The following is an 18260-nucleotide window of genomic DNA, read 5'->3' on the forward strand; positions in this document are numbered from 1 at the left end:
TATATATATATATATATATATATATATATATATATATATATATATATATATATATATATATATATATATATATATATATATATATTATAAACAACAGTTGAAGGAAGAGGCAGAGGAACAGGAGGAGCTGCAGGAGAAGGACGAGGAAGAGAAGCAGCAGTATGAGGAGGAGGAGAAGCAGGAGGACAAGGAAAATGAACCAGAGGTACAGTGTCAGTGTGCAGGGCTGGGTAGGCAATCATATTATGCATAGATAGAATTAGAAAATGGATTATGGTTAGTAAAATTTATTACTGATGTTCTTCTCGTGCATATGTAGCTGTACAATCAGTAAAAGCAGAGTCAGGTTCCAGCACAGGGGAAGCTGAGCCAGAGATAGGCTTACTAAGAGCTGAAGCTGAGGGATTTGATTTTTATGCATTTACACACATACTGCTCTATTTTATGGGACTGCATTGTAGTTTTTGATTATATTGAACTATTTTAGCATTCTGCCTGACCTGGTCTTGTTCAGTGCAGTGGTGTCTTGCTTATATAAACTCTCTGTCTCAAAGTCCCGGGCTGGATTTTCAGTGAACTGGCTGCTACGGATGTTCTACCAGTCTGTAGTGGCAAGTGTCATCGTCTTTGCTGTAGTGTGCTGGAGAGGTGGCATTGGGACATATAGCGCCAACAAACTGGGCAAGCTAGTGAGGAAGGCTAGCTCAGTGGTGGGGAATCCTGTCTCTTTAAGGTAACAAAGTGTGGAGATACATCTATGCAAGACTAGGCCTCATTGGTTACATTACAAAAACACAACTTCATTGATTTTGGTGAAACTGGATCATATTTAATGGAGAAAATATTTTCCGGTTTTCCAACTGATGTCCTCTGGCTGTTCTGCCTCAACTTTCGGTTCCTGATGGACAAATAGCTTTACTTGTTAGCAGTTACTTTAGCCCCAAACCACTGCTGGTGTTGTGTAGGACTATGGGACTAAGTGTGGTGTATTCAGTATGTGTTCAGTGTGTGGGGCTGTCTATGCCGTCTATGCTGCAAAGATTCCTCCATGACATCAAGAAGGGAGACAAAGCAGGAGAAAAAATGAGCTTATGATCATGTTGAAAAGACATGCAAAAGTGCGTTTTAAGGGACTTCTAAGGGAGCAGTATTCTCGGTCTGTGAGAATAGCAATGCCTTTGTTGTTTGTGCTCATGGCTGAAGTCTTCTTGTTGTGGAGACTTTATATTTGACTCATACAGACAATGTTTGTCACCACAGGGGGCCGGTTTATTCTATAGTTTTTCTCCCCCTCACTATTTCTCAGAAAAGCCTAAATACAGCAGCTACTTTAATTGTGTCATTAGCTAGTTTTCCCCTCAGTTATTTTCAGTTCACATTGTGCCGTCTCTTCCTGCCATATAAGTGGCATGTACCTCACTCACTCCTCCCCCCACAGACTTACCCTATAAGTAAGTGTCTCAGCCATCAGTGTCCTTTCTGACAAGCTCTTTCATGTTCTTTTTCCTCTCAGACTAACAGCAGACAAAGTAATGAGGACAGATTCTTTGACAGAGATAGAGCCAAAAAACACAAGCTAGGAAAAATAGAAACATTTAACATTTATTATTTGCCAGTGACTTCTTCCACTTAGTACCCAACCACGAAATCAACAGCAGATTAATATCATAAAGCATCAGCTCCACTCTGAGCTGCAGTTCCAGTAGCTTTCTGAGTCTATCTGGTGGCAGCATACACAACATTTGGCTCCAGTTCTCTCTCAGATGCAGGCCTGCGGTTTCTTTTTGCTTTTGGCTGGAAGCTTAAAGCTGCGTAGTTCAGTTCATCTGAGCCCAGATTCTGTAAAACAGAGTATTTAGAGTCACATACTGTATCACACATGCTGCAGCTGAGTTGCCAAAAATCCATAAAATTGGCAGATTTGTGGGTTCTACCAAAAAGGGATCATTTAAACTAATATGAGTGTTAAACATAGTATAAGCTTGGTCTAATTTAAATGGTAAAACATTGTTTTTGCTATAATCCCTGTTTTCATAATTTACATTAAACCTAAGAAAAACTGTTGATTTAAACCAAGGTTGTATATACAATAGGATGTATGTCAGAGTGTATGACGAAAACCCATTAACAAAACTAAAATTGTTCCACCTTGCAGTGGTTTTATTTGAACTTTAAAATAACAATGTTGCAACTATTTGTTGTTTGCTACTGTACTACAAGCAAGTATATGCAATTGCATAGCAGAAAGGCTCAATTGTCTCTTTCTTGACAATTCATCCTCTGGTGATGAAGCATTTCTGTGTTTCAGAGGGACGAAAAACAAAATCACCTTTGTGAAGACGGGAAAAAGTGTGTACAACTCTCGCATTCTGAATAAGTTAATGAACGTCAACTATTTTTTACTTGAGGTTAAATATAACTATTATGCTGCCTGCCTAAATTTCCTCTTTGAAGCCGCCTGCAACTGCTTGGAACATCATTAACAGACTTATGTGTTTAAATGCAACTTTAAAACCACAGTTTATATAAATTAATTGTGAGTTCACCTTGTTTTCCTTTGGCTGCGGTTCTTCATTCAGAGCTAAATGGCAGAAGACAAATGTCTGATTAGCTAATTATTAGTGACCAAATACTTTGCTTTTACCATTTACAACAAATTATAAATCTACTGTACCTGTCTGAAGTTTTCTGATTTTAACAGCCAGAACAATTATGACTATAGTGAAGAAAACAGCCAGACCAGCCAGGATCTCACACATTAGGTTTGTCATTCCACCAGGCTCCTCTACAAGAACATTTATATAAATAAATTCTGTTATTAATCTGGTAGTTTTAGACATGATTAAGATTGAAATTACTGGCTGTATGGTAACTTGCACGATGAAAAAAATCTTGTGAGCAAAGGAAAACCTTACTTTCAGTCTTAAAAGCCACTTTATCATCAGATTCACCATTAATTTCACCTTTAAAAAATAAGGAGGTTAAATCATTTGATACATATTTATTGTTTGTTGTTTGTTATTATTATATATTTTATTTTTTTTACTGTGACATAACATGAGACATACTATAAACATGATGAGAAAAAGAGTTATCTGAAAGAGGTAAGGCTTGACTACAATCTTACCTTTAATGCTTAAGTGTGTTGCACTGGCAACGACTGTATGTTTGTCTATGTAAAATCCACAGAAATACAGTCCAGAGTCAGATAAATCCACTTGTTTGATTTTAAGAAAGACTGTAGAAATGTTGGAGCTCATTTCAAAGTTTTGATTTTGAAATCCGTGACAGAATGAAACTTTGCCATCAGACTCGTACATGGAGGAGATACAGCTGGGCTTGGTTCTGTTGATCAGTCTGAACCAGTCTGTCTGAGTTGGAGTTCTGGAAATGTTGGAGCACAGCAGAGTGACTTCTTCATGACGCTGGACCTGCACAGTCTGAGAGTCAGAAACTGAGACAGAGATCCAGCCTGAAACAAACAGCAGAGACAACAAGAGATTTATCCCTGAGCGTATAATGCAACAGTTACTGTAATAAGGCAACAACAACTATTAATTCAGTTCCAGTTTACAAGTTTTAATTCTGATGGTTTTATTATTTTGTGCTGAGAATAACCAAGTGCCAGTACTTACTGAGGCTGCAGAGAAGTAAAGCTGTTATCAAGGTAAAGCTCCTCATTGTGCATTTAATCGTGTCACTGCAAGATAAGTCTGTACTACTGAGCTCTTATAAAGGGTATTAGAGAGGCGGGGCGTCTTTTGTTTTTCATCTTTCCGCTAACACTGACCTGCCAATGCAATGTAATGCCTTTGCATGTATTTAAACCTGATGTAATTTCCAACAACACAAACTCTGAAATATGACTTTTGATACTAAAAACTCAAAATCTTATCAAATTGGAGTCTTCTTGTTGATGCTCAAATGTGTCTTGTTGACCCACAACGTAAAGCTTTTTCAAATTTCTGTCTATTAAAGGCCATTCAGTTGCTTTTCCATTTACTTGAAAAATCAGTTGTGGTTGCATGTACCTGTTGTATTAAGTGGAGTAGGTTTTGAGACGATCACTGCTCAGGGCATCTCCCGTACAGACAACCAGACCAGCCCGACCAAGCCTCACCTTGCTCCTCACTAGGCAGGTCTGGTCGCAGGAATATATAAAATATTGCTCAGGCTAACTCAGCAACTGGAAATCAGAGAGTGATGTGCCGTCATTTTTTCTGAGACCTGGTTCCCCAGCTCTGGCAGAACACAAGACGCCGTAAAGACCAGAGGAGGCACTCTATGTGTTTACATCAGTGGTGCTCAAATCTAGTCAAACCAGATGGCCATTGGGTTACCTGTGGAATTTTTATTGTTAAGATGTTAGCCATATTATCAGCTGTTTACATTCCTCCAAGTACATATTACAAAAAATACTATAGGAACTGTATGAGGTCCTCAGCAGTCACAAGACACAACAACTGGATGGTGTTTTTATTGTAGCTGGTGATTGTAAGCACACAGATCCTAGAATTGTTTTACCTAAATTCCACCAACATGTCCACATCCCCACCAGGGCACTGTACCATGAAGCAAATTCAACATACCCAGGATATCTTTTTATTATCTGCCGTCTCTAACCCTAACAATTGCGATTAGGCTCTGCGGTCACACCTCTACCCCTGTAAGTAATGAACCACTATTGTGGTACAGGCCCCAGGGGAACACATACCCTGGATCATAAACACAAACATTTCTGGCAGCTACAAAACCCAATTTTGGTCTATCATACCATATATGTCTGTTTCTTCTGCCTACTTAACACCCAGCTGATGAAAAGGGTCAGACCAACAGTAAAAACAGTCAAAGTGTGGACAGATGAGGCTACAGCAGCCCTACAGGACTGTTTTGAGTGCACAGATTGGAATATATTCAGCGAGGACGCCACCCAGCGGAATCATCAGTGACATATTACAGCAAATGAGTTGATACCAGTTTGTGATTCTTTGAGATTGAAAGAGTGTTTTTCAAAGCCCTTCATCAGAATGGGGGTGAATGCCACAGCGCAATGGTGGCTGTCTTGAAACAGGTGCGAACAATCTCCTCCGACAGTTACATATTAAAAATTAGTAATAACATCAACTAGCTGATTGGCACATATTTTTAGTTCACGGCCAGGAATGTTATCAGGCAGCTTCACCCACATTATTCTCAGCAGGACTCTCCTCACATCAGCTTTGGATACTGATGGTGGCTGCTCTTCTGGAGGTCATGTAGACTTTACAGCTGACTCTTTGTTGAGGGACCGAAACGAGCATAAAAGGTGGAAAGCCCATATGGTAATGTGGCCTCACACATGAAGCTTCCGCTTTTGTATCCTGTGATGTTTTTGATCGCCTGCCACATGTCTTTGGTGTTGTTAATTTTGAGGTCTCAGCCTACTCTCTGCTAATGTCTCCGCTTTGCCCTCCTTGATACCAGCTTTCAGTCTAGCTCTGGTGGTGCTATTTCAACATATTCTCACTGTCAATTCGTCACATATGGACTCATGTTCAAGACCCACTGGCCTCAGTTTGTAACGCACTGGGAAAGCCCTGTAGTGTCAGTTTTGCATGCTAAAGGTAGGTGTAGGATATTTAACATTAAAGTCTAAGTGAGGAATTGGTTGGGGTGGACAGTGGGCCAGAAATCAGACTTTCAGCTAGGAGACCGGTTGTTACGAACTTCCAGTGGAAAGTCCAGGGGAGGAGGAGGTTAGTGACAATAATAAAACCATTCCAGGTTGAGGGAAGCAAGCAGACAGATTTATCGGTATAGGTTGGGTTTATTTACGATTTAAATTAACCAAGGTATTCTCAAAAAGGTGCCCAGTTTAAGTTACGGTTAGACAACACGCCAGCAAACTTAAAAGTTAGCTTACAAAAAAAATGAATGCCACCAAGGGGAAATTAATACAATAACAATTGGATTGGACTTAATACATGCTACTACAGGGACTCCACGAACGCCACTGTAGTGTCACCACTACTGGCTCTGGATAGAGAACTTACCTCTACATTCATGCAAGCTTTCAGTTTGGGGAAGGATTGTATTGTCTTAGTGATCACCACATGTGCACGGCCCAGGACAGGAGGGCTCTGCATGGGGTGCAGATCACACTGCTTAGAAGATTTTTTGTGCGCATCTGGTATCAATGATATCGGTGAGGTGAGGTCCCTGCACAGAGCCCAAAGGATTCTAAAAGAAAGTACCCACCCCAACCACCGCCTGTTGAAGCCTTCTGGTGTTTGGCAAGAGTTACTGTTTCCACTGTCGTACCACAAGACTCCAGAGCAGCTTCTTCCCTCAGGCTGTTAGATGTAAATGAAGCGTGTGACTTAAACATCACTTGTGACAGCAAAGATGAAAAGTGGCAGCAGACGAAAACATCAGATATGTGTGGAATGATGAGGAGATGGTAAAATTCTCAAATGAATCCAAAAAACCATACTTGCTTGCTGCCTAGCCAACCAAATCACTTGCTTTGATATGCCTTCTCCAGTAGCTACAGCACCCAATACAATATGTTCCTAAAGCATCTATGAACGGAATTTTACAATGTAAAGAATATTGTGGCAATAACACATGAGCAGCCCATTGCTAAATGAGGTAGGGTAATCCTACATATATAGGGATATTTTGTCTCTCCTTATGTCATTCAAAACACATTGTTTTCTGTATACATAACAACTGGCAGCCTTCTGAGTGAAAGCCAAGATCAGTTTCACAGGGTCCATTGGTCCTAGCTATACAATTAGAGAAAATCATTTCCATCAAAGGAATGGTCTCCTGGGTAACTGTACATTGCTTGGATGACTACTTTTGGTTAATGCAGCAAAATGCACAGTGGGTAACAGACTAGTTGTAACAAAGGTATAATTGGCAAATTCCAGTTGTGGAGACGTTTGACTCATAAAGATAATATGCATGTTATTTTAGTTCTCCACTTTTAAAAAGTTTTAATATTGCAGTTAGTTTAATCCTGTCATAAGTAGGCTAGTTATCGCTGCTTCAATTTTATACTTTCTTCAGAGTTTTGACGTGAGAGGCCTCACTATTTCACCTCAGCTGTTCTAAAACCACACTGTGCCGTCTCTTCCTGCCAAACACGTGAAGTTTATCTCACTCACTCCTCCCTCCACAGACCATCTCACTCTCACAAGTGTGACAGCCATCAGTGTCCTTTCTGAATTTTCGTTCATCACACATTAAGCATGCTCTGTCTCTCAGACTAAAGGCAGACAAAATAATTAGGAGAGACGCTGTGACCAAGAGAGAAACATGAGCGTGAAAATACAGGGGAAAATAATCAAAATTTATTTTTTGACAGTGACTCATTCCACTCACTATACGCACACACAAAAGCACAACAGTAGATTAATATCATAAAGCATCAGTTCCACTCAGAGCTGCAGTTCCAGTTGCTTTCTGAGTCTATCTGGTGGCAGCATACACAACATTTGGCTCCAGCTCTCTCTGAGATGCAGGCCTGCGGGGTTTGTTCAGTTTTGCCTGGAAACTTAGAGCTGCATAGTTCAGGTCATCTGAGCCCAGATTCTGTAAATCACAGTAATTTCAAAATAAATTCCAACACAGAAAAACTCAAGGTTATTCAATAGCAAAATAATATAGGCCAGATTGTATGAGATAAGCTCATTGACAGAAATAAAACTGCTACACCTTTACAGTGGTTATATACATATGCATTAAATACACAGAAACGTCATTTCAGAGGGGGAAAAATAAAGGTTAAAGATAACTATTATAGTGCCTGATCATTAACATACTTTTAATGTGTTTAAATGCATCTTTAAGGCCATAACACAGTTTTAATTGTGAGTTCACCTTGTTTTCCTCTGGCTGCAGTTCTTCATTCTCAGCTGAATGGCAGAAGACAAACTTCTCATTAGTTCATTATTACTGACCATATACTGTACCTTGTTTTGGATTTATCCATCATCAAATTATAAATCTACTGTACCTGTCTGAAGTTTCCTGATTTTAACAGCCAGAACAATGACGACTATAGTGAGGAAAACAGTCAGACCAACCAGGATCAAACTCATTAGGTTTGTAATTCCATCCAGCTCCTCTACAAGAACAATTATATAAATAGATTCAATTTTAATTTGGTAGTTTTAGACATGATTACGATTGACAATACTGGCTCTATGGTTACTTGCAGAATCAAAAAAATCTTGATGTCACAGTTTGTATGGTGAGACACTGAGCAGAGTTGGTACGGTACAAAAAGGTTTATTTAACATAAGGCGAGCACACTTACAGGGAGTGGCCGATAAACAAAAAATAGTACCGAGCAGACTAAACCAAAATGATGCAGAGAAAGAACTAGAAGCAAATACTACGACATGAACTAAGGTACAGGACTAGGAACAACATGGAACAAAAATGCAGACTCCCCAACAAGATACACAGACAGGACTGAAACCCAGACACAGAGGAACCAAAACCAAAACACAGAGAAGGCATGGCCAAAATAATATAATCCAGACAAGCTCAGGACAGGGTCGTGACACTTGAGAGGCCTTTAATAAAGATCACTTCACAAGAAAATTTAGTATGAATAGAATTTGATTCTGTTTTATAATCTGATGGCTTTAGACATGGTTAAGACTGAAAATACTGACGCTATAGTAACTTGCACAATGAAACACATCTTAAGAGAGAAAAGAAGAACCTTACTTTTAGTCTTAAAATCCACTTCATCATCAGAGTCACCAATACCTTTTTTAGAGAAAGAGGGGGATAAACTCATCTGAGACATATTGGTTTCTTGTTGTCTTTATACAGTATTTATATTACTGTGACATTATTTTTTAGATATATGGTGAATCTAATGGAAAATTATATGTCTGAATAAGGCTTGACTACAATCTTACCTGGAACATTTAAATGTGTTGCACAGGCAATGACTGTATGTGTCTTCACGTAAAATCCACAGAAATACAGTCCAGAGTCAGATAAATCCACTTTTTTGATTTTAAGAAAGACAGTGGAGACATTGGAGCTCATTTCAAATCTTCCATTTTGAAATCCGTGACAGAATGAAGCATTCCGATCAGACGTGAACATGGAGGAGATACAGCTGGGTTTGGTTCTGTTGATCAGTCTGAACCAGTCTGTCTGAGTTGGAGTTCTGGAAATGTTGGAGCACAGCAGAGTGACTTCTTCACCAGACTGGACCTCCACAGTCTGAGACTCAGAAACTGAGTCAGAGATCCAGCCTGAAACAAACAGCAGAGATAACAAGAGTTATTCCTCAGCGGAGTATGACACAATGGTTCAACATTACTAATTTGCAAGTTAAAAAATAAAAGTGGGTTACTTGCTGAGATTGCTGCTCAGAATAATTCAATGCCAGTACTTACTGAGGCTGCAGAGAAGTAAGGCTGTTATTAAGGTGAAGCTCTTCATTGTGTGCATTACCGTGTCACAGCAAAGGCACTTATATGGAATAGACACAGAAAAGGGGCTTTCATTGAAAAGGGGCGGGTATTAAATAGTTCATGCAATGAAGCTCCAATTACAAAGTCTCTGTACCTATTTGTACCGTTTATTTTCAGACGGCATAAGTAACAATTCTTACAGTTTGACATATAATGGAAGGTATCTTCACCTCATCTGTAACAGTCTGATAAGACAGATTGCATGTGATTTAAATGCATAAAACACATGCAAGTTTGTCATCTATATTTAAGTATGCAGTTGAACAAAATGTTTTTCCTTTCTGGGGCCAAGGTGCACAGAAAGCAAAACACGGAAAACACAATAATACAGACAAAACAGTTACCAAATAAGCAAGTCTCTGTTTAATGTAAAAAAAAAAACCCAAAAAAACCCACATCGTAATTACTTATTTTTTAGATAATACAATGAAAAATTACCAGAGGAGCATGATGACAGCAGCAGAACTGACATTTCAGTGTTCATTTCAGTGACGCTGCTGCTGTGCTATCTTGGCAAGGGAGGTGATGTTGGAGGAGTTGGAGGACCATGTAAGGTTGTCGCTGATGCCCAAAAAAACTTGGTGCCACAGACTTTCACACAGTGGTGCCACTGATTTGCAGTGACAGGGGGGCAGTGTCACTGACAGCACTTTAAGTACCTATAGCTTCTTTTATCAGACAAAGAGAAGCCATTGTTCATGCACACGCATTCTCCATCTTCTTGTGTAATCAGCTGATATGATAATCTCCCTCTCTAATCAAGCTCACCATTTCAAGTGTTCCCCTCAGGGAGGCACTACAGATCTCTGACTCCCAAAATACTGTGTACACTGTGTATGTAATTAATGAAGTTGTGAACTTGGCTTTCCTGACATGACCTCAAACTGCAAACTATGTCAAGTATGACTCTTTAATACATTTTTGATCCATTATAGTGTAATTAATTTTTTTAATATTTGTAAAAAATTCCTAGAGTTGAGAAAAAACATTTAAAAATGTATGATGTCATCACAATGTAAAGTCTATCGCCTGTTCAAGAACTAATGGGCAGGGCCAGGAGGAGAAACGCATATTCAATGGACCACATACCTCGGAAGCTAGAAACTTTTTTGGCGTATACACACCAGGTGTGCAATTCACAGGGACTGAGTAGGAACCATATTCCAGTATTCAATTCTAACAATACATATGCCGCTGTAACCTAAGTCCTCTACCCTGTGGGCCCTTAACCATTTCATCATCTTGCCAGTTTGCTCGATGGCAGTGTTAACAACTTGTCGACTTTCCTACTAGATTTAGCGTGGGGTTGGTAGGTTTGAGCAGAGATGCTTCTTTAGGATGTAAATATCTCGTTTGAGCTTCTCCCCTACTCTTTCTCTCCAGATCTCTGGATTAGAGTGTTCCTATAGCTTATATACACATTAACCATAAAATTATGACCACAGTGGGTAGGATATAGTAGACAGCAAGTGAACTTTGACCACGGCCAGATGGCTAGATGACCTGATGATCTGATGATTGCAGCTCTTGTGGGGTGTCCTGGTCTGCAGTGGTCATATTTGTGTAATATTGCTATCTTTGTATATCCTTAATACAGATGAGGAGGCGGTATGTTGTCTTAGCTTGACTTTATTCCAACACGTCGTAGCCTAACACACCCTGAATCTCCCCACCTCTTCCGGTATCTCTGTACGTATACTTAGATACCGACGTATGCTCAGGCTTCAGGTGACTGTGTCGGAGTGTCATTCCTTTCTTGGTCGACGATCTGCAGATGCCTCCGGTTTCGTCTGGTGGTGTCTCCTTGTAGCGTTTTCACCACAAACGAACGTGGAGTAGAACACGAAGCCTGTATCACCCCGGTCCCTCCCCATGTCTTCTCTGAGTCTGTTTACAGTCGCACTCTGTCGCCGACACCTAAGGCAGGAAGTGGCTTTGTTGTGTATCTCCTGTTGTAGGTGTATTCGTAGGCCTGCTTAGCTTTGGCATCTGTCTGCCTGATTGTAGACAGATTGGGCCATGCCGGTGTCAACTGATGGTGGAGCTTGGGGACTGTGGTTCGCAGTCTCCTTCCCATAAGGAGTCTGGCTGGGCTTTCTTTTGTCGGCTCCGTGGCTGTGTCCCTGTAGATCAGGAGAGCTAGCTGGGGGTCCTGTTGCCTCAGGATGCTTTTAGCGGTCCTGACAGCTCGCTCTGCCATCCCATTAGCTTGGGGATAGTATGGGCTTGATTTAGTATGCTGGATGTCATACTTGGATGTGAAGACCTGGAACAGCTGTGAGGTAAACTGCGGGCCGTTATCTGTAATCAGCTCTTCAGGTATCCTGAACCGTGTGCTTTGGCTCGGTTTGTGCTCATTACAGTGTGGGCATGAGAAGACTTTCTCCTTTACCGCATGGCTAATCTTTGGCCACCAGACGGCATCTTTGTATCTCTCCCTGGATTTGTTTAAGCCTTGATGCCCGTGGTGGATCCTCTCCAGTCTCTCAGTTCTTATTGTTTGTGGAATCACTATTTGGTTTCCCTTCTTCACCAGTCCATTATGCTCACTAAGACTACTTCTCTCCATAAAATAGTCTAAAGCTGGTCTGACGACATCCTTTTTATATCGCGGCCAGCCAGACTTAATGTATGGTCTGACCTTCTGCAGGGTTTCATCCTGCTCTGTCTCTGCCTTTATGCATTCCAGCACTGTTTTAGGCCTTTCCTGCTCTTCGATGGCGTCCACGTATGCCTGGACGTCCTCGCTCATTTTGTGCCGTCCGCATTTGACTCCGGGTGCCTCGACAGAACGTCAGGTATTATCAGGTTCTTACCTGGGATGTACTCAGCGACAGGGTTGAACTTCATTAGGCGGATCAGAAGTCGCTGACACCTCAGTGGAGTTTTGTCTAGGTCTCTGTGGTTGATGAGTGTCACCAGTGGTTTATGGTCGGTAAGTAATTTGTAGCTTTCTAGACCACACAGATATAGATAGAACTTTTCTGAAGCCCATACACTAGCAAGGCACTCCTTTTCTATTTGTGCATACTTCTTTTCCGCCTCACTTAGTATACGTGAGTAGTAGGCTACTGGTTTGAGTGTGCCTCCATGATTTTGCAGCAGTACTGCTCCTAATCCATAACTGGATGCGTCAGCACCTACTACAGTAGGCAGTTTTGGATCAAAGTACTGAAGGACAGGTGCAGAGAATATCAGTGTTTTTACCTTCTTCAAGGCTGCTTCTTGCTGCTAGTCCCACACCCATGCCACTGCATTCTTCAACAGCTCGTTAAGGTGATGAAGGATTTGTGACAAGTTGGGTATGTATCTGCCAACATAATTCACCATCCCAAGTACCCTTTTTAACTCACTCACATTTGTAGGTGTCTCTAGGGCGGTGATGGCAGACACTCTTTCTGGGCTTGGAGTCACTCCCTCCTGACTGATTCTTACGTTTCCATTCGGTTTAATCACAGGCACCATTGGCGCTACCCATTCCGTGGGCTCCGTCACGCGCTCTATTATTCCATTTTCTTCCATTCTCTTCAGCTCCTCTTCTACGTTTGGCAGCAGCGGAATGGGTATGTGGCGAGGGGCAGCAACACTGTATGGCTTAGCGTTTTCTTTTAGGACTATTTTGACGGGGTCTCCTTTAAGCAGTCCTAACTCCCCAAACACACTGACTTCTCCTATGTGTTGTATCAGACCCAGGCGAACACCGACAGATCTGCTCAGTAGGTTATCACCTGTAGACTTGGCCACTATTACCCTAAAGTAACAGTCAGTTATTTTTCTCCCTTTTAACTCTTGTGTGTAGCTAGGAATTGCCCCAAATGGACCACTTTTCCTCCTGGACTTTCCAGTTTAGAAGTAACTGGCCTAAGTTTTGGTTTGACATGGAGGCGGCTATATGTAGCCTCATTTATTATCGTTGTGTCAGCACCTTGAAGCTAACTGGAGTATGGCATATCACTAGAGTTGTGCGCCACGGTGGCTCTGTATCAGTGATGACTTCATCCACTGTAGCCTCATTCTTGGTTGTAGTTTCTTCTATTGAGCCTAAGAATAAGCTGTCAACTTCTTCAGTCACTTCCTGTATCATTCTGGTTTTGCACTTGTTTGCAAAGTGACCAATTTTGTGGCATTTATTACATTCTCTCTCTTTAGCTGGGCATTTGTCTCTTGCATGCCTGCGCTCACATCTTCCACAGTTTGGCCATCCATTTTCCATTTTTTCCTTCCTCCTGTTGCCTCATACTGTGTTTTTTTACACTTACTTTTATAAGACTTTGATTTTACTTCATCAACGTGCCCTGATGCGCCAGCCTCGCTGTTCTGTTGCTTTACTAGCTCAGAGTGTCTGGCCATGTCTACTGCCTTTTTCAGAGTGAGGTCACTTGTCATTTGTAGTTTCAATGAAAGATCTTTGTCTTTAATCCCTATGACCAGTCTATCTCTTATTTCCTCCTCCTTCTCATGAAAGTCACAATGAGCTGCGAGTTCATACAGGTGCCTTATGTACTGTTCAACGGACTCACCCACCTCTTGCGTCCACGAGTGGAAACGTGCCCTCTTGAAAATCACGGTCCTTTTCGGCACAAAGTGCTCGCCGAACAGCCTCAGCACATTGTCAAAATCCTCTTCCTCGTCATCCTCTAAGACGAATGATTTGTACACTTGTTCTGCCTCCGGGCCCATAGAATAAATCAGTGCACAGACCTGGACATTGGCTGGCTCCTTGTTAAGCTTTGTTGCTACTCGGTACCTGGAGAATCGTTGTTTCCAATCTGGACAGTCCTCCGGTTTAGTGAAATTAAGCTGCTCTGGCGCCGAAAACTTTGCCATCCTGGGCGGATTCCTCCACTGAAACTAAACTCCGAGTCAGCGTGCAGTTTGCATCCTACTTCTGACACCATGTGGAATATTGCTATCTTTGTATATCCTTAATACAGATGAGGAGGCGGTATGTTGTCTAAGCTTGACTTTATTCCAACACGTCGTAACCTAACACACCCTGAATCTTCCCACCTCTTCCGGTATCTCCGTACGTATGCGTAGATACCGACGTATGCTCAATCACAGATAGTAACAGGTTTACGTGACAATATTAAACAACCTCGAAGCACTTAAAGCGTAGTCATGAGCAGAGTAGTCAAGCATAGGCAGACCTTTGTTTTAACACTGTACCACAACTGGAGAAAACTCAGAGCAGAGCGTGATGATGGCCATGTTCCTGTACTGACAAGCTGTGAGCAGATCATAAGCCAGATAAGATGACCAGATAAGGACATCTGTGCTGATCTGACATATCTTTATGTAAAGACTGTACTAGAGTGAAAAATGGGGGGGGGGGGCGGGTGTTTACATAACTAAACATGTAGCATTTCTAACCTACTACACAAAAAAAGCAAACGAAACAGCATTAGTTATAGGAAAAACGTAAGTACTAAGTTAAATGTTCATTTCACCTTCACTAAGCTCTCAAGCCTGCATTTTGTCCAGAACATTTTTGTGTTTTATTGTCTTACAACTTTGTAATGGAACCTTTTGATAGGAGATGACAGAAAATAAAGATACAAATTTTTGCTGCTATATTTCTGCATAGTTTAGTTGTCTGACTTGGAGGTTTGACAAAGTAGAATAACCTACATTTATATGCTCTTCATTTTTCTTATCTTCATTCACTTTCCATTGAGGCCAAGACGGATGTTTATGTCACACAGTTTGACCCTCTTGGCATCCAATCAAATGTCACCTCATTTTTAAGCTGTTGTCTGCTCTTTCGCTGTGCTCAGTTCTCAAAACCTCTGAGAAGATGCACCTGTATACGATCCTCTTAGGAGTATGTAAGTACTTGATAGAAGATATTTTCAGTTTATAATTTGAATTAATTCATTCATTTGAATGTCACCTCATGTCTATAACATGTTTTCAACACCTTTTGATCTAGTTCATCTGTCAGCGGTGATTCAGTCGTCGGCACTCAAGCAGGACACTGGGGTTATATCTGCTCGTGTTGGGGACAATGTGACGTTACATTGCTTCTATGACAGCCAAGTGGCGATGCACTTCTCCTGGTACCGACAAACCTTAGGAAGTGGACCTGAACTTCTGTCTAGTATTTACAAATATGATAAACTATCCACAGTCTCCCGCTGGATGGAGAAGAACCCTCGTTTCTCTGTGCAAAGGAAGGAAGGGATGAATCATCTCCACATCTCTGACGTTCACTTATCAGATTCAGCTACGTACTACTGTGGAAGCTCACACTCCAACATAGTGGACTTTGGAGAGGGAGTCTTTCTTAGTGTAAAAGGTATTGTACTTTATTTATTTATTTATTTTTTATTTATTTTGACTGTAAACTGCAGAGATTTGCATTCAAAAAAATGCTTTTTTTTAATCACATCAAGTATTAGCAAAATCGCCATTTTTCCTTTGCTTATTGTGCTAAATGTTTTTCCCTGTGGATTTTAGGAGTCAACATCAAGGAAATAGTCCAGGGGCCAACATCTGAGACAATCCTGAAAGGAGGCTCTGTGACTTTCAACTGTACAGCACGCGTTGGGACCTGCGATGGAGAACACCGTGTTTACTGGTTTCGACATGGATCTCGCCAAGCAGTCCTTCACGCGCTCGGGGATGGGTGTAAACAAGTCTCCACATCAGGGCCTCCTTCACTGAACTGTGTCTACCATTTGCAGAAGATGAACCTGAGCTCCTCTGATGCTGGAACCTACTACTGTGCTGTGGCCTCGTGTGGGGAGATACTGTTCGGTAATGGAAGCAAGCTGCTCATCAAAGATGATGTTGAAGACCAAGAGGCACAGATTACAATCTTAGTCTGGCTCTCCATAATCAGAACCGGGCTTCTCTTATTCTTTTTAACTATTTGCTTCTTATTTCACATCACCAAACGCGGGTGATGTTTTTAATGCAGAGGTTGGCTTTCTTAGTTCAAAGTGTTAACTTAGTTAAGAATATCTTTTACAATTATATGTTATCACAAGTTAAAAAAATTCCATATAGCTTTCTGATTTTGCTTTTTTGCAGTATTATATTTTTCTTCATAAATGCAACTTTGACAAAGCTATCCCAGAGTGTTATTATTTTTGTGTCATTATTTGTACGATTAGATGAAGCATACAAATAATAAACTTTTCGGATCACGTTGAATCTATTGTTTAATCAAGCCATAAATTTTGTTCCGACCACAGCGCTACATAACATCTGCGATGTTTGCTCACAAGCTGTATGCGGTTAAAAACAAAGAAGCTGGTAAACTGTGTTATAGAACATCAGTGAACTTCTGCTTCTTCACATGTAGCTTGAAAAAAAGGTTCCTGTGATCCACTGAAAGTCTTGCAACAGAATTGCGACATAATGAGGACATCCTGCGTGAAACCACTTACAAACACAAAGAGAGCACAACGGCAAAGGTTATCGTATTTTACTGCTGACCACAAGAAGACTGAAAGGCCTATTTTCTGTGATGGTGAATGGTGTGTCGGTGAAATGTCAATGCAACAGGTGCATCTATTAAGGATGGCAACCTAAGAACACAGAAGCACTTGATTGTTGGACTATAGAAATATCATTTTTATGGTGATTAAGTATTCTCCACCAGTCTTTGTTTGGATGTAGGGTACCACACAGTGATAGAGGAGGTGAGGAGACTCTTGATGGTGGCTCTGTAGAACTAGGTGCGGATCTTCAAGGAAAAATTCCTTTTTCGGAGCAATCCTTAAAAAATCATCCTCTGATGAGTTCGCTTGATGACGGTAGATGAGCGTGTCTCCCTTTTCATGAATAAACTACTGTGTCTTGATTGTATTTTGGTGAAGCTGATCTGCAGGAGGAGCGTCTGGGTTCTGAACACACTGCTGCATAGACAACTGCGGTCTGAAAGACATGAAAATCCAAATATTAATATAATATAATATATATATAATATATATAATTAATATTTGTTCTGAACGTTTGGACTAAGAGAGATCCTGCATATAGTTAACATGTGGTACTGGGTGCTTGTGACTGACAAACACTATTGTATTATATTAAACTACATGGGAACGTTTAAAGGTATAAAACTGAAATTGCAATCAAAAACAAATCAAACAAGGCACGAAAAGCAAAAAGAAACAAATGAATTACCTGACTGTCTTCAAGAGACCAACCACTAGATCTGGATGCTGCTGTAAACAAAGTGACCATCAATGCTAGTAACGGCAGAATATAATTTAACATTTTACTTAAATATTCTATTTAAATTCAGATATACAGATATTCAATATAATACATAGTTTACATACTTGTGGGATCTTTCCTGTGGTTCTTACAAAGTGTCCATACAAGCAGAAGTGTCACCATCCCAACAACAGTGTTTGACAGCATCAGCGCAATAACAGTTGGACTCAGATCATCTGATTTGGTGAAGGCAACGTCTCCTTTGACCACGTGACAATGAACAAACAGTATTTCATTTAGATTTTAACAACAAACATTTGCTTACTTACATGAGAATAAAACTTATTGATACAGTAGATTTTCTTGGACCAAAATCTTCCACTCATACTGTCTTACTGTGAATATTAATCCTGGTCCCATTTCCAAACAGTATCTGTCCACACAAAGTCACAACACAGCAGTAGGCTCCAGCATCATCAGAGCTGAGGTTCCTCATGAGAAGGTTGGACACACAGGTAGTTTCTCCGCTCTCAGTCCTCTGGCAGATGTCATTCTTATTTCCAGAGGAGTAAATCATTTCTGGAGCAGAATGATCTGAGGTTT

General features: G+C 40.8%; 3 protein-coding genes across 3 annotated transcripts; 1 reads left to right on the forward strand and 2 right to left on the reverse strand.

Moving 5' to 3' along the window:
* Nucleotides 1-1709: 1709 nt before the first annotated feature.
* On the reverse strand, nt 1710-4736 carry LOC123980788. Its single transcript, XM_046065335.1, has 6 exons — nt 4715-4736; nt 3128-3472; nt 2916-2963; nt 2675-2785; nt 2547-2581; nt 1710-1839 (listed from the first exon to the last, which is right to left on the reverse strand). Exons 1-6 carry the CDS (start codon nt 4734-4736, stop codon nt 1717-1719), a joined length of 684 nt encoding a protein of 227 aa, XP_045921291.1. The 3' UTR covers nt 1710-1716.
* Nucleotides 4737-7345: 2609 nt separating this feature from the next.
* LOC123980502 lies at nt 7346-9470 on the reverse strand. The gene is made up of 6 exons (XM_046064915.1): nt 9411-9470; nt 8922-9266; nt 8725-8766; nt 8003-8113; nt 7867-7901; nt 7346-7578 (listed from the first exon to the last, which is right to left on the reverse strand). Exons 1-6 carry the CDS (start codon nt 9463-9465, stop codon nt 7456-7458), a joined length of 711 nt encoding a protein of 236 aa, XP_045920871.1. The 5' UTR covers nt 9466-9470; the 3' UTR covers nt 7346-7455.
* Nucleotides 9471-14858: 5388 nt separating this feature from the next.
* Nucleotides 14859-16396, forward strand: LOC123980789 (immunoglobulin kappa light chain-like). The gene is made up of 3 exons (XM_046065336.1): nt 14859-15316; nt 15421-15786; nt 15948-16396. The coding sequence occupies exons 1-3, from the start codon at nt 15286-15288 to the stop codon at nt 16394-16396; spliced, it is 846 nt and encodes a 281-aa protein (XP_045921292.1). The 5' UTR covers nt 14859-15285.
* Nucleotides 16397-18260: the final 1864 nt, after the last annotated feature.

The sequence above is a fragment of the Micropterus dolomieu genome, linkage group LG12 (assembly GCF_021292245.1).
Source record: "Micropterus dolomieu isolate WLL.071019.BEF.003 ecotype Adirondacks linkage group LG12, ASM2129224v1, whole genome shotgun sequence".
Classification (NCBI taxonomy): Eukaryota; Metazoa; Chordata; class Actinopteri; order Centrarchiformes; family Centrarchidae; genus Micropterus; species Micropterus dolomieu.

Excerpts from the sequence above, each read along its gene's own strand:
- LOC123980788 (XM_046065335.1), bottom strand. The coding sequence starts at position 4,736 with ATGTTTGTGTTTATGATCCAGG. Across the intron at positions 2,964-3,127 it reads AACACACTTAAGCATTAAAG|GTGAAATTAATGGTGAATCT; the intron begins GTAAGATTGTAG and ends TATTTTTTAAAG. Across the intron at positions 1,840-2,546 it reads CGCAGCCAAAGGAAAACAAG|AATCTGGGCTCAGATGAACT; the intron begins GTGAACTCACAA and ends TCTGTTTTACAG.
- LOC123980789 (XM_046065336.1), top strand. The coding sequence starts at position 15,286 with ATGCACCTGTATACGATCCTCTTAGGAGTAT. Across the intron at positions 15,317-15,420 it reads TACGATCCTCTTAGGAGTAT|TTCATCTGTCAGCGGTGATT; the intron begins GTAAGTACTTGA and ends CTTTTGATCTAG. Across the intron at positions 15,787-15,947 it reads AGTCTTTCTTAGTGTAAAAG|GAGTCAACATCAAGGAAATA; the intron begins GTATTGTACTTT and ends TGTGGATTTTAG.
- LOC123980502 (XM_046064915.1), bottom strand. The coding sequence starts at position 9,465 with ATGCACACAATGAAGAGCTTCACCTTAATAACAGCCTTACTTCTCTGC. Across the intron at positions 9,267-9,410 it reads CTTACTTCTCTGCAGCCTCA|GCTGGATCTCTGACTCAGTT; the intron begins GTAAGTACTGGC and ends TGTTTGTTTCAG. Across the intron at positions 7,579-7,866 it reads TGCAGCCAGAGGAAAACAAG|AATCTGGGCTCAGATGACCT; the intron begins GTGAACTCACAA and ends TGTGATTTACAG.